The sequence below is a fragment of the Varanus komodoensis genome, unplaced genomic scaffold, assembly GCF_004798865.1.
Source record: "Varanus komodoensis strain SLA01 unplaced genomic scaffold, ASM479886v1 scaffold5, whole genome shotgun sequence".
Classification (NCBI taxonomy): Eukaryota; Metazoa; Chordata; class Lepidosauria; order Squamata; family Varanidae; genus Varanus; species Varanus komodoensis.
The window spans coordinates 18,183,733-18,199,826 of record NW_025336087.1 but is presented as its reverse complement, the minus strand read 5'-3'; the positions used below and the strand labels follow the sequence as shown (position 1 = coordinate 18,199,826).

At 42.5% G+C, this 16,094-nt stretch overlaps 1 protein-coding gene across 1 annotated transcript in view; it reads right to left on the bottom strand.

The window, feature by feature from the left end:
• Positions 1–1,718: 1,718 nt before the first annotated feature.
• Positions 1,719–16,094, bottom strand: part of RASA1 (RAS p21 protein activator 1) — a 72,301-nt gene continuing 57,925 nt past the window's right edge. The window contains exons 19-25 of the mRNA XM_044445893.1: positions 15,024–15,139; positions 12,859–12,945; positions 12,473–12,540; positions 11,684–11,772; positions 5,733–5,810; positions 4,751–4,885; positions 1,719–2,545 (exon numbers count right to left, since the gene is read on the bottom strand). Of these exons, the coding sequence (XP_044301828.1) occupies positions 2,462–2,545; positions 4,751–4,885; positions 5,733–5,810; positions 11,684–11,772; positions 12,473–12,540; positions 12,859–12,945; positions 15,024–15,139 (657 nt within the window). The 3' untranslated portion in view covers positions 1,719–2,461. The remainder of the gene's footprint in view (positions 2,546–4,750; positions 4,886–5,732; positions 5,811–11,683; positions 11,773–12,472; positions 12,541–12,858; positions 12,946–15,023; positions 15,140–16,094) is intronic.

Below are 16,094 nucleotides of genomic sequence, written 5' to 3'. Positions count from 1 at the left end.
ACTATGGCCCAAGCACAATGAATACTCCTCTGAGTTGGCCCATCTCATTCTTTCCTGTTTTTCCTGCCCAGAAGCTCTCTCATGTGACCTCCACCCCTGGCCTCTGTTTTCTTTGGTGCATTGAGCTTCTTGTACTTGAGCAAACAAACTCCTCTCAGCATCTCCTGCCCACTCCTGCTGACAAGCTCAAAGATGCTCAGGTGCTCAGCCGAGCATCTTTGTGCTTGTCAGCTGGAACAGCATGGGGCTTGCTCTTGCAAGGCTGCCAGCAAAACTGGCTCTCTTCTTGCGTGGGTCAGGCCTATGTTCTCAGGAGAGTTCGTCACAATCATGCCTGTGTTTTTGCTGGGATCTGGACTGGAGTGAATGGTGGGGGCAGGGATTCTAAGTGGCAAGCATGTTGAACCACCCTGACTTAGAAGATCCAAAAGATTTCTTTTGAAAGAGAGACTACTAGTAGAACCTGATCTAAAAATATTTGTAGGAAAAAGCAGTTGCTCAAATGCGTTATGGGTCTGGGGTAAAGAAAATATAACCCCAGTAGAAGTAATCTAGATTGGATTCTGGAAAAAAATCTTTGCAGTGTTCCCGAGACAAGCTGCAGCACTCCTGAGGACAGAAGCTGTGTAAGTGGTACCAGCATATACCAAAAGAAATTCCTGTATGAGCAAATTAAATCAGGGCTGGGCTCAGATTTGTCAGAATATGGCAATTTTTGATACCTGTGGAACACACAGTGATACATGGCAGCCTCCTTGGTCTTGGTGCGCACATTTTATACTTCCAAATATATATGGATAGGGTGATTATTAGCCATTCTTGCCCATGCTATGCTACGATTTTAAAAAAAATTAGCTTGCAAAGTATCTGCAAGACAGTTTTTCCATAGTGAAGGAAAGAATTTGCAGAACTCAGGTATCAGTAAAAGTTGATTGTTTAGCTAGAAGACATAATCATATTCCAGAAAGAACTAAACTGCAGCTGTGGACATGGTTGTATAGAGTTCTTCTGCACACTGTATGATTGTCTGAAAACAAAGCTCATATCCTATTATGTGTCTCAATGTATAGGACAGTCAACAAATGAAATAGTGCTATACTTAGCCATGCATGAATTCATATCCCATCATGTTGCATTATTCTCCACAGCAGCGAAGAGCATTTGAGTTAGTCTTGTGAAAAAAGCAACTAAGTACTGTAGAGGTCATCTCCCAACTGGATAAGTTAAGCTAACTATGAGTGTTTGTTGGATGAAAGTTATACTACAGTTTGTGTTCAATGACATCTGGTATGCTTAAATACTCATAACATGGCATCATTTTAATTATTTTACGTTATACTGCCTTTAATGGCCAGTGCCCTTCTGCTCATGCTTTTTTTCTTTTATTAAGTTCCTGTCCTTCCCAGCTAGTAGTGTTCCAGTACTTTATCAAATTGCTTTATCCAATGAAGGAATTTGGTTTATCTGCTAGACTGGGAATGAAGTGTGTGGCGTGGGAAAATAATGCTTCAGTCTCTTTTCCCAAAAAGCCTACCTCCTTTTGCTCCTATGGCTATTTGGCAATATAAAAATGAAGGTAACAGATTATCCAGTCTGGGCCATTTCCCAGAAAAGAATTTGCAGATTAAGATAAACTCTTCTTCAAGTCTCACCTGTACATGGATTGCATGTTTGCTTGTTAATAACTGAGTTTGAGTCATTACACAAACAGCCATATGTATGCTATAAAATTATTTAATGAATGCATGCATGCTGATACAATAATCAATAAATTTACTGAATCCAAATTATTTACTATTGTAAACATTTTACAAAAGCTTTGTGATTTATCTGAATATACAGTCCTTGATGGAAAAAATATTCAAAATAATAAATGGCACATTAAAAAAAACAAAGCTGACAAACCCCAGTCTGCATATTCTTTCAGTACAACTCTAAACAAGAATAGAATGGTATAAAAAGTGTACAGCAAAGGTTTCCTATCAAAGTCTGGAAGCTGTAAATACAAACTAAAGTGGTTGAACAATCCTAGTATACTTGTTGTAACCAGTCAAATTACAGTAAATTATTTCTATCCAGTTTTACTTTGCTGTCAAAACATTTCCTTGGCAGTTGACTATGAGTTTTTCCCAAATATAGCAAGACTTTGGCAACTGGAAGTGTTGAAATAACTTTAAAGTTCAAAGGGACAGTCACAGCATTTTCTTTGTGGAAGGTGATCTGTACACCAAGGCTCAGAGGTTGTGAAAACTAGTTCCAAGTGGAAGAAAGTGCAAGTGTCCTGCACAGATAGCTTAAAGCTGCTGGTATGGTCAGTCACCAACAACAGGTTCTTTATTTTTATTTTTATTTTTTGCATAGTTCACACATCACTGGAAATGTGAAATGTGTGTGCTATTTTTGGCAAGAGCAAGGAGGAAATGATATTGATGAAAGTTGTGTTGGATCATGCAGAAAGCTGCTACCTGATGTTGTTAGACACTGAATACTGATTTTGCTTTTGTTGAAGCAGTTCTGTAATTGCCAGCAGCTTCTTTAACACATGCTGTTAAAAAAAAGAAATAGATAATTAAGGCAATAGCAACACTTTTCCATGTATTATTTGAAGTAACTCTGCAGTACTTTTGATCCACAGCGTTTCTTGATGCTTTAAAGGATCAAATCAGTGTATTTGTTTTAAGCCTTAGAATTGACTATGGAAAGGATGTAAACACCATCTAGTCTAACTACATATTGTATGTCAGAATGCCTTTGCCTCCATAGCTTTAATAAGTTTAAAGAAAACCCAGAATGTGCAATGTATTATGTAAACCTTTATTGGGGTCTGACAATATCCTATATAATGCAATTTACTGCACTTCAGATGCAGTAGCCTGGATCCGCACCTGCCGTTCCAGAAACAGGAAGGTTCATTCCATTAATGGAAGCAATTCACATCCACCTGAGGCTCCTGCTGTAGAAAGGGACTGAGGGAAAAGAACAGATTCTGGTGCAGCAGCCAAATAAGCGGGACTTGAGGGTCTGAACACGTAAGACCAGTTTGGGTCCGCTTGCATTGTCTGCCTATATGCTCCCAGTCCTAATTCAAGGTGCTTGTTTTAACCTATAAAGTCATATACTTTTTAGGAATATAATAGCTGTCAGAGTGCCTCACCCAACCACAATCTATTTGGCACTATCTTCAACGTCTGGTGCCTTCCTCTAAGGAAAGCATGGAGATTAGCTACACTCCCAGAGGGTTTTCTCTGTGGTGGACCCCTGTCTATTGGACAGCATCCTCAGTGCACCCTGGATGGTGCTGAATCTGTCATCTTTTCAGCACCAGGTTAAGACAACCCTCTTTTCCAAGGCCTTTAAAGACTTGCTTGCCTACCCTGGGATCTGGGGGAGATTACCCATTCCTGGTGTTTCTACTCTTTTGTAACTCCATTTGTTACAGTCTTTTTGGTTGTTTTAAACTTTTTCTGATTTTATGATTCCTACTGCATTTTTATTGTGTAATTAGGGACTGTTGTAAACTTGCCGAGACTGTTTCAGCTGTGCAGTGGTTCAGAAATGAAAATTGCCAAAACACTGCCAATTCCACACTCCCTCTGTAACCTTCAGTGGTACCTCCTATTTTGTTCAAGAGTCTCTCAACCCTTCAGAACAAATGTTCAGAGAACGGGGGAAATGGCAAAATTTGGCCCTGCTCTCTATCCATGGTAGCAGAACTTGGCTCTGGGCAAGTTTTGATCCAAATCATTCACTACACCATACTTTTCCAATCTTCCAGTAACTTTTGCATCTCCTCTTATTTGCATCTTCACCTCACACTGTAATGTTGCTTTCATTTGCAAAATAGCTTCTTAGACTTACTATTTCCGATTCAGTATTTAAAAAATGAATGTTAATTCCAAGTCTAAATGTATGCAGGCAGTCCCTGGGTTACAAACATCTGAGTTATGAACAAACCATTCTTATGAACAATCAGCCACAAAGCCTATTAATGTTTAAAATTACTGCATAAAACTGTTGTCACCATAGAGAGAGAGGAAGCAGAAGGGGAGAGAGGAAGGGCCTCCAAAGCATGCCTTCCTACCCCACCCACCCAGAAAAGGAAATCTCTCCAGAATTTCCTTGTGACAAAGAGGATGCCCTGGTGAGTTTGGATGGGAATGGGGTGAGATAGTCCCAGTTTTTTCCACTTCCACAAGTCCTGTGCCTCTAACCTCTGCGAATGCTGAGGGCCAACTATACATGATCTGACTTACAGACAAATTTGATTTAAAGAGAAATTTCCATTTTCGCAGTAACAGAATTTGATCTTAACCTGGAGACTGCCTGTAGTCTGTTTATACATAAACTTGTGAATACAGTTACTTACAGTCTAAGGTAATAAAATACTTTCCAAAATTGGATAAATAAGGAAGTAGAATAACATGTTCTGGCAACACATAATTCTAGAGGAACACATTTTTATAAGCTGAATCTAAAACTTTCTAATTAAACTGATATACCAAAATGAAAATAAAAAGTTATGCATTCAGTGTAAAGCAGAGCTGTTCTGATATGGTGCAATTTCACACCTTGAGGTTAGGTTCATGGGGACACTGTACTGCAATTTCTATCTAAATGGCAGTTAGAAGAATCAAAGCCCATTGCCTAGCACTTCAGCCGTAACAGTTTATATATATAGATATCAATGTCTGCAATTTGAGCTTAGCATACATTATTTAGAGAAAAGTCTGCTTTCTATGATAGGTCTTACCTGCATTGCCCCTCGCTCATTACTGAGTGTTCGAAGCTCGTCTGAATGTGCCACACAAATCTCATGGAGGGCTGCTAGATCCCGTGACAAGTCAGTTCTAGAGGGCTCTGTAGTTTCTGGGAGTTCAGGTACATTCTTGAACCAAAAGCAGAAAAAGATTTAGACCAACTTTCATAAAACAGTACCAGAGAAATAATAAACTTTATTTAATATGTTGCTAGAGCAAGCATTTCCTACTTCCTAGCAGAGCTTGCAGTGTCTGCTCATACAGCTGCTACTCACATGCTTGCCCCAAAGGATGGCAGACACTGCTTGTTTGAATACTTAAGCAGCACAGAGGTGAGAATGATCTTAAATGAACTTCAGAATGACAACTGTGGTTGTGGAAGGAATAGCATTCAGCAAGTGGCTGACATGCTGTGCGGCCTATGAGAGATCACATAGGATTGCCCCATTGTATCATACTTGCAATCAGGGTACATTTTCTTTTACATACATGTGTGCTGAAATGAGATTCTAACCTACATCAGCAACAGCAAGTATGAAAGTGATGGCATAACTTGCTTATGAGATTTGTAAGGGGGTTCTATCAGAACATAAAGAAGGGTGCAGGCAAAGAGCAGGGAGGGAAGGAGAAAACAAAATTAGTGAAAGACAGGAGAAAACAGGCAGCAGAACCAAATGTTGGACAATGTGCCTTAGTGATAAGGTAATTCTATTAAAATTATAATATAGTTCATCAAAATACAGCCAAGGAAAAGCTATTTCCTGAAACACTGCTTCACTTTAAGGAAGTGGATAAGCTGTGTCTCAGAAAAATACCCTTATATACTGAAGACCAATAGATACATATCATTATCTACTGCTTCTGGTTACAGTTGTAGCAGCCTTCTTCATTTTTATTTGTTCTGGTAATTTCTGAAGTGGATAACTAATGCATATGTTTACAAAACTAAGACAGATGGTAGAAAAGTGTTCTTACCCCAAGTTCATCTAAAAACATGATCATCCGGTGTTTGTTACTCTTGATAAAAGGATTTACACCTTCCATATAGGGCTCCTAAAATTAAAATTACTAAGTTGATATTACCTTATTTATCCTACAAGTATCTAGTGAAGCATGTGATGGCTTCAGGATTTTGATGCATACATTAAATGCCAGAGCTGCTTTTTCTATACTAGTAAGATATATTTACACCCTTTTCCCACGACGCTTATGCTGAAACACAACTATCAATTAAAAAAAACCACAATAAAAAGGCTTGACTAGCAAAATGACAACAATGCTGTTATCTTTTCTATCTCTTAGAAGAGGTAAAATTGCTAAAATGGTCCAACCCTGGTATAGCCATTCAACCCTGTCTGCCAAGAGGAGGCCAGCTGAATGGACTTCAAGTGGGAGTGGCAGTCCTCAAGGCAAGGAGGTTCCGGACTGTGCAACACTCTAAAGCAGGGGTCCTCAAACTTTTTCAACAGGGAGCCAGTTGAAAGGTGGTGGTGGTGGGGGCAGGCTGGTGAAGCGGGGGTGCCCGTGGGCACGGGCTGGTGAGGCAGCGGGCGCGCACATGTGTGGCGAGGCAGGCAGCAGCAGGCGCAGGAAGTCCAAAACCAAGGCGGCAAGCCAGATAAATGGGCATGGCAGGCTGGATGCGGCCCGTGGGCCGTAGTTTGAGGACCCATGCTCTAAAGGTTAAAGCCAGCAGTTTGAATGGATGCAAACTGAGAGCAAGTGCAGCTGTGCAAACAGGTTTATCACGTACCTGCAGCCCAGCCCACTGGTGAGTGGCAGAGGTGGCTTCCAGGCTACCCAGGAACCCTAGAACAAGCCATACAATGCAGGGAGCTTTGGAAGCCAGCCCCACCCAACTCAGGCAATACAGCAACCTGCAGCTGGCAGAGATAATTATGAAAATGAGGCCGTGTATGGCCAGCATGCATAGGGTACAAAAAGCAAGCCACCCATTTCTTTTCCTCCCCTGATTGTAGGAGTCTGGCCACTGCGATGATCAAGCCCAGGAGTAGAGCAACCACAGCTTTATGCATTTCATTTTTATTCTTTTCTTTTTTCAAATTCTAGCACATTTGTTTATTCAAGAGTTACATTTTTCAAAATTCATGCCTGGCATCAGTTACAATTTCAAATGATTGCTGATGATACAGGTGTTAGCGTTCCACATAGCTACATTCCTTTTTCTCTCAGGTGGTTGTGGTTCTTCTTCAGTCAGCCAGAAAGTAGAGGGACTACTTCCAGACAGTATAAGAAAAGTAGCTACTACTTAAGTTAGTCCCAGTAGATTCTCTCCAACCTTTTGGCATGAATTATTGCCATTCAGGGATCTGAAGTTACTTCATTTCAAGTCAGATCATGGTCCATCTACCTCAGCAGTATCTACTCCAACTGGCAGGGCTAAGGTCTTCCCTAACTGATTGCCTCATTCTTTTCACTGGTGATACACCAAGTCTGGATTTGGGAACTTTTGCATGCAAAGGCAGGTTGCTTACCTTTAACTGTCTTTCTTCAAGTGGTCATCTGTACATTCACACATACAGACTTTTGCACCTGCGCTGAGCCTAGAACTGGGAAAAGCTACCACTAAGCATTCATCTTTGGCATAAGTGCCTCTCCTTCCTGTTCCCAGGAAGCACAAGGAGGGCTTCCTGCCCATCCCCTCAACACCTATGGAGACCACCATGGATTTCTGAAATAAGGGGCAGGTGAGGAGGGGCCCAGTTCCAGTCCCAAGCATCCATGGACAGTAAAGAGTCACTGTTAAGAAAAGACAACAGCAAGTGGGGCCAGAGAGTGGGTTCTGGCCCCACTTACCGAGTGTGAATGCACAGATGACCACACATATGTCAATTACAGGTAAGCAACCTGCCTTTCTTCTTCCTGGTCTCTGTGCAGCACACATATAGGCAACTAGCTAGCTTACTCTGGAGAGGATGGAGGGAGTTCTCGTCACTGTAGAAGAGAATACTGCCCTGCTGAAGGTACATGGTGCTCTTGTGTAAATATCTAGCCAACAGTGCCTAATGGAAGTTGAGGGTGTAAACCACATTGGCAGCTTTATAGATGCCCTGGAGTTGGACCCCAGCGAGGAGGGATGAAGATGTAGCTAGGGCTCATGTGGAGTGGGCCCAAGGTCACAAGGTGCATTGGGGGCTGGCATTTCATATGCGAGGCGGATGGTGTTGGAGATCCATGATGAGAGTCTCTGTGAGGAGACTGGATTCCCTTTCTTTTGCCTGTCATAGCCCACAAAGAGTCTGAGTGAGTGATGAAGTTGCTCAGTTCTGGACTTCTTAGAAGGAGAGACCCCTCCTTATGTTGAGAAGGTGCAGAGTGGACTCTATTGGTGTGGATGGGTTGGCAAAGAAAGTGGGAAGCACAATGTTTTGGCTGAAGTGGAAAGAGAAGGGGATCTTGGGCAGAAGGCATGGTCCACATAGAGCCTCATCCCTGTGGTAGGACTGGGGGTCTACCCAAAGGGTGCCAAGGGCCAACAGGATAGCTACTAGAAAGACCACCTTCTGAGACAGAAGGTGTAGGTCTGTTGTGGCTAGGGGCTCAAAGGGCTTCCTGGTGAGGGCCCCACACAAAGAGGCTCCATGCTAGGGGTGCAGGGCTGAGCAGAGGGAACAATGCTGCAGAATCCTCTCAGGAATCTGCATGGCAGTGAATGTGTGAAGACAGATGCCCCCTCGATAGCAGGATGGGAGGAGGAGACTGCTGCCAAGTAAACATGTATCGAGGTGGTACTGAAAGTAGGTTTGTAGGCAATTTGTTCCATGGAGGACTTGAAGCCTTCCTGGTGTGTATATGTATGGTGAAGGGGTTCCACTTAGCCTCAGTATTTTCTTGTGGAGGGTTTAAGGGTTGCATCCAATATGGCTGACACCTCAGGTGACAGGGTCACACTGGGTGGTGGGAGAGATACACCCCAGAACATTGGAGGAATTGGGAGAACCATAGCTGCCTCGGTCACCAAGGGGTGATGAAGGTGCAAGTCCTTCTGGATCCTGGAGATCATCCTAGTGATCAGGAAAAATGGTGGGAAGATATGATATAGGGTGCTGTTCCGTTTGAGGAAGAAGGTGTCCCCAAGGGAATCAGTCCCTTGTCCTACTCTGGAGTAGAATTTGGGGCAAGCTCAGTTTGGGGAAAGGCAAAGAGGTCCTCTGATGGTGGTCCACATTTGTTGTGTAGGTCTGTCTTGTAGGACCATCTTGCCCATCTCTCACTCATGGGTATCCAGGCTTATGTGACTGAGGGTATTGGCCAGGATGTTGTCCTTGCCTGCCATGTGGCTTGCCATGATGGTGATGTTATTCACTAATTCCAGATAGTTATAGCAAGATTGGTGAGTGGGATGGATCACATGCTTCTCTGCTTGTTGAGACAGTACATCACTATTGTGATGTCCATGGCAATCTGCATGTGCTAGCCCAGTAGCGTGTTCTGGAAGGAGATGAGTGCTTTTTGTATGGCTAGCATCTCTAGAAAGTTGATGAGATGTTTTTCCTTGTGGCAGTCCCACATGCCTTGTGTTCATAGGTTTTTGCTGAATTGGAGACATCCACTGTGACACCGATTTTGGGTTCTGGGGCAAGTAAGCTGACACCAGTTATGAGGCTGCACGGAATGGCCACCAGAGTAAGCTGTTCCAGACTGAGGGTGGGATGTTTAGCAGGGTGTTGTGTGGGTCATCTTCTATGCTGCAGTTGTGGATCAACCAAAATTGTAGAGGTGTCATCCACGGCCTTGAAAAACAGACCACTACCACCATGGCTGCCATGAGGCTGAGGAGTTTCTGGATCTTGTGGGCTGTGGCATGTTTCCTTGTGCGGATGACAGCCAAGCCTTGAAGCGCTGTCACAGGACTGCTTTTGCTCTGGTCAAGTTGAGGCAGGACCCTATGAACAATACCGAGTGGGAGGGGGATAGAAGAGATTTACTGTACTTCAGACATAGCCCCAGGGTCTGTAGTAGTGAGCTTGGGGTGAAGATTGAGTGCTGTACCTGCCTTAGTTGGAGGTACCAGGAAGTCATTGAGGTATGGGAAGATTTGGACTCCTTGGAGCCACAGGTGTGCACAGACCACCACCATACTGTTTGTGAAAACCCTCGGTGCTGTGGAAAGGCCAAGTGGGAGGACCATGAATTGAAAGATCTCCCTGATAAGTAAACATTCAAAATGTCTAGTTTTTGTGGATTGTAATGTGAAAATGGGCATCCTTTAAGTCGACTGAGGTGAACTAGTTTCTCTGCTGAAATAGTAGAAGGCTGCCTTGCAGGAAGACCATTCTAAACTTTCAGACTGTGATGAATCAGTGGAAACCTCTGAAATCCAAGATCAGTCTGAGTCCTCCATCCCATCTCAGTAAAGTAAAGGGTCTGGAGCAGAAACACCTGGTATGGTTATGGTGGTGGACCCTCTCGATAGCTCCTTTGGAGAGTAGGATGTTAAAGAAAGGTTGAGGACAGGGTTGTGTGCCTGATAGTACCAAGGGGAGAGAGGCTGTTGAACTCAGTTCTGTAGCTTTTTTCCACTACAGACAAGTCCTTTGAGTCTACTGCTATTGTTTCCCACGCCTCCTTACTAGACCATCAAGGCAGTATTCCTCATAGTTCACTGGAGCTAAGGATTGTCTCTGTGAGGTCCCCTGTGCAGACTTGACTATAATGAAGTTAGGTTTTGGGTGCTGGGACAAGAAATGCACATCCCCGTAGAGCACTCAGTAAGTAGACTCTGCCTTCTGTGATGTAAAGAGGGAAGCTGCAGGGGAATTTCAGGACCTCTTGACCATCTGGATCAGGGCCAGTAGGAAAGGAATAGCCAGAAATGTAGAGCCTTTGGAACCCAGGGCATCATAGATTAGCTTGGCAACCTGGTCCTATGACCATTCTGTTTCAAGCCCTAGGTCCTTGATCATCTGAAGCACCTGCTACATAAAGCGTCCTTTTTCCTCCAAGGGGACGCAGAGTCCTGAACAAAAATTACCATGTCTGGGGAAAGCTCTGATAGTTGTAGGGAGACCATCAACTCCACATCTGATTTGTAGTCCTCTGGGCTGGAGAGAGGTGTGGACTGGCACTGAATCTGCCTTGGATGGAAGTGCTGGTGGGTCTCTCAGAGGCAATACAAGTGACGTTGGTTCCTGGTAATGCACAGAAGTGTGGGAGGGATGGTCTGGAGATGCTGCAGGATCCTCTCCCGGCTTGGTTTGTGGCACGATGGAGGGCTCCTCTGGGGATTCCAGGGTTCTTGGGGGATTTGGTGGTGGGGGTTGGTGGCCTAGCAGGACACATGCAGCACCTGTGCTTCTGGGTGTCCAGTGATTGCTGGCACCATTGCTTGAGTGGGGGTTGGGAATCCATCATCATGGATATGGAAGGATGGGCCCTTGGGGAGTGGAGCAGTTGATAGAAAAATGAGGTGAAGAAAATATTCTTGGAGAGGGGTTTGGGGTTTTTGTTTTTGATAGAGTGAGAAACAGAGCAAGGATTGTCAAGGATAAGGATGGGAAGGGAGAAAAAGGGGAACACGGCAGTAAGTTATAAATACCCAAAGATGAGAAATTAGAGAAGTGATTCCCAGTCTAAGCACGATGACAGTCAAAAAGGAATAGAGGGGATGGGCAGGAACCCCTCCCTATGCTTCCTGGGAACAGGAAGGGAAGGTGCTTCCATCCAAAATAAACACTTAGCTGTAGAAGCTTTACCCAATTTTAGGCTCTGCACAGGTGTGAAAGTCCGTATATATGCTGCACAGAGACCTCGAAGAAGAGCACAGACACTATGCTAATGAGCGATGGTAACGCCACTAAAGTTAGAGGCTACTACAGGTAACAGGGAATAGATTATACATGATCCTTCACTAACAGCCTAACATGCAGTTAGCCTCAACTTCATACATGTCTAAACATTTTTACCTTAGCTCCGAACTCAACCAAATTAGCTAAATTCTGCACAGATTTGGCGACCAGCGTCAATGTCCTTGCAGCAGTAGGAGAAGGAGAATCTGAGAGAAACAGTTTGAAATTTACAAATTATTATTACATTATAATTCAGTTATTGATAGGTTTGGCTAGCAAGCCAACCTAGCACAGAGCACATATGTAAGCAGTGACATTCCTTCCATTTTCTTCCAAGCGAAGCCTCCCTCACCCTCAAGCGCTGACTGAGGTGAAACCCCAAATCTAAGACAAAAGGAAGGACAATGGACAGTTCACAGGATCACTGGAATCACAGATACAATGACTGTCCAAACTGTTCCATTCGAGCAATACAATTAGCAAGCTTGCAGCAACATCCATTTCCCTTTTAAGATCTAGAATGAAAACATATTTTTAACATTGAAGGGGCACAAATGCATAGCAATTCAACTACCTAGTGGTTACTCAAATTCGTTCTAAGCCCCAAGTTAGATTACTGCAATACTTTCTGCATTTCTACTGCAATGCATTCTAAAAGATTATGTTGCTGCAAACAAAAGCATCCTGGAACTACAGCAATAAATTGAGGAGTGTAGCTGATAGGCCCTATAAGGCCCAACTCATCAACATTAAGCCCATTATATTCCTTCTTCAAGCCTCCAAATTCTATCATTTACAATGAACACTTCCTAAGCGATCCAAATTTATTTTCTAAGCACTGCACTGCAAGCTGAATATAAATAGCTTGTTACTCTAACCATAAATATTTAACACTAAAACATTTACCTGAGATGATAGTAAACATCCTTGGATTCAGAATGGCTGGGCAAATCAGTCGAAGAAAAACGAAGCCACTGAAAGAAGAAAATCAAGAACATATCTTGATTTTGAGCAAGAACAAAAATATTTATGAAAATACTTGTTTAGGATCCTACTACCCCTGTAGTATCTATTCCAGCTGGTAGTGGTTCTACCAGTCTATGCCCGAGGTCTTCCCTAGTAGATTATCTGATTTTTTTTTTTCCGCTGGTGATACACCAAGACTGAACTTGGAAACTTTTCCATGCAAAACATGCTGGTCAAACCAGCTTTGAAATAACTACTCTGAAGCTGAACATTTTAAACTACTATATCTAAAGAAAAAAATAGAACAAAATCAAAGAACAACTTACCTAACCACTCTTGTCCTCATGGTTGTGTTAGTTGGCCACTTGTTCTGAACAGATTTTTGTAAACATCCATAAATATACCTCAATGTCCTGCCAAAAATAATATGGTAAAAAAACCTAAATGAAATAATGTAATATTTCATTTACTCCATTCCTTGACCATGCAACAGCCAAGCTCTCTGGCTGTTTCACAACAAACAGCTAACTACTATTCATTAGGAACAGGTGAATATAATGTTAAAGATCCCATCTGGAAAAATCAAAGCATTATGTATACATTACTTCAGAAAGTTGCACCCATACATATATAAAAAACTATTAATTAAATCAAAGTCAACAAAGAAACTCAGGGCAATTAAAAGTTCAAAATTTATTTTGGCATAAGCTTTCATGGATGCTGCATCTAATGAAGTTGACAGAGTCCACAAAGGCTTATGCCAGAATAAACCTTTTGATTTTTTTTACGGTGCTACAAAACTTTTCAATGCTTTTTAATTAACAGACTACCAGAGCCATTTCCCTGAAAATTGTTAAAATGAAAGGACACATCCAAATTCATTTCGACACATTTGTCAAGGTCATGCAGTGCCAAAGCCTTGAGGTTCACACAACTTTCTACTTCTCATATATACAGAGGGTGCCAAATATATATATATATACATTTTAAGAAAGCAAAAAAAAGTATTAAAAACTGTCCCATGGTGACACTAGCATTCATTTGATTAATGCCATCTTTTGAGTGAATGTCATACGACACTTTGCTACTGTAATTCAATTCAACTTCAAAAAGTAATATAGATAACATCTCTTAAAATGTATATACATTTTTGTACCCCGTGTGTGTGTGTGTGTGTGTGTGTGTGTGTGTACGCACCCGCACGTGGATGCAAAAGTGCCAAGAGAAACATGTAGTATTTCAATCTAGCTCTCATTAGATGCTGGACTGAATTAGTGCATATAGAAAGTCATGACTCAAAAAAGACCTTTGGTCATGCTATACCAAGTGCAACACTTCAAGTTTCATATATCTTTTTAAATAGTAGATGTGGGTAAGAGGTGTGGTCAGGATCTATACAAGAACATGGAGGACAATTGTCTGTTTACACCCTGCTATAGTCCCACTGAAAGCCTCCCCCACTCCAGAGCAGTCATTTACCCTGGAAGGATAAAGCCTGGAAGCTCCCATGGCTTAGTACTATGTGTCATCTTAACCTATGCATGATATAACAAGAAACTATAGGGCAGTGATGGAGAACCTTTTAGAGACCGAGTGCCCAAACTGCAACCCAAACCCACTTATTTATCGCAAAGTGCCAACACTGCAATCAAAACCACATATTGAGGTTTTAGTTTAGAAAAAAACTCACAGCCAGTCCAAGCAAATATATATATATATATATCTCCTTGGCAGCGCACTGACCACCCATGCAAAAGCTCGGACAAGTCGCTGCTAATGAGTCATGGCTTGTGACATCATCACCTTGTGCCACTACTCCTTTCCAAGCATGCGCATGGGCCCTATGTGCGCTGTTATCTGATGCTCAGCTGCTGGGGCGACTTGGCTTGTGTGCCGACAGAGAGGGCTCTGCGTGCCCACTGCGGCACCCGTGCCATAGGTTCATCACCACTGCTATAGGGGAAAAACCCAATACAATTAGTCATAAAGTAACTTGGATTTGGTTTTGGCCTAATCAGAGAAGCAAAATTGCCTTCTTCTTTTCACCAGTGGAAGTATTCTGTGCAGAACCCAGCAGAATGAAATTCTGGATCCAACTAGATAATCTTCTGACAGAGTGCATTCAGAATTCTGGGCTGGATCATATTTAAGTTTGAGCAACTGAACAAGTGGAAGATCTCCCCCCCGCCCGTCCCACACACACACACACCAGACAGCCCTTCCAGCTTCCTAAAAGTGCTACATGGAAGGCTGGAATCTTGATAAATTGGGTGGACTGTGAAAAAGGGAAGGATTTTCCCCAAGCTCAGGCACCTTCTGTGAGCACGAACAAGACTGATTTGATCATGGGTCCAATCCACATTAAAGATATGCAGATAAACAATAATGCTTGAAGTAAATTCATCAGGACAGAGAATGAGTGTATAAATACAGGACTGAACTCAAAACGGGGAGGTCTAAATAGTTTTTACAATGTTGTTGATGAACTTACGGAGGTAATATTTCTGCAGCCATGAATATTTTCTCCACCAGCTCTGAAAGAATGCTCAGCAAATGTGCTAAATTAGTATTTACATCTTCATTTTTTTCTAATTTTGAAGGATTTAACTGAAAAATAGAGCCACAATTAAGCCATAATTACATTTATGTTAAAAAGGAAACCAGGTAAAACAGCAAAGAAGAAGCTTTATTAAGGTGACTAGCAGCACACTGGACTCTTGGCTAAAGCAACTAGCATACAGGTTCAAGATACTTCTATGCTATCATTCTGACCTCCCCAAAGTATATTTAATGTGCCCTGGCAAGTCTACAACATCTAGTAAGGCCTAAAAGCCACTAAGGAGGAATCCAGTGATCCCTTCTGCTGTTGGAAGGACATCCCTCAGTGGAAAAAGGACAAAGCATGCTATCAAACTCTTCTCCGGATGGATGGAGGACCTTCTGGAGCAGCTTTCTGGAGGAAAGCCTAGATGATTGCATGGTAAGAGACAACTGGAAGTCTGTTCACACAAGATTAGATTTCACTCCAGATGCCTCCTTCCGTCAGCCAAATACAATGTCTAAATACACTAATTAGTATAATCACCATTTTATTTCAAGCAGTATTCCTCAATTTTTAGGATCAAAATTAAAAGCTACCAAGCAAAAGATACCAAGTTAGCATAATCACCCAATTAACAGGCAAGGTATTGCAGCAAACAGAGTATTGGGCTTGTGAGAGGAATCTAGCTTTAAACCATTCTCAACCATGAATTTCCTTAGTAGCCTTTGGCAGCTCATCTCGCCCTTCCTCCTAGGGCAGTGATGGCGAACGTTTTAGAGACCAAGTGCCCAAACTGCAACCCAAAACCCACTTATTTATTTCAAAGTGCCAACACTGCAATAAAACCTGAACACTGAGGTTTTAATTTAGAAAAAACAACTCACAGCCAGTTCAAGCAAATATCCTTGGCAGTGGACTGACCCATGTGAAAGCTCAGACAAGTCACAGCTAATGAGTCACAGCTTGTGACATCATTGCCTGATGCTACTACTCCTTTCCGAGCATGCGCATGGCCCCTAT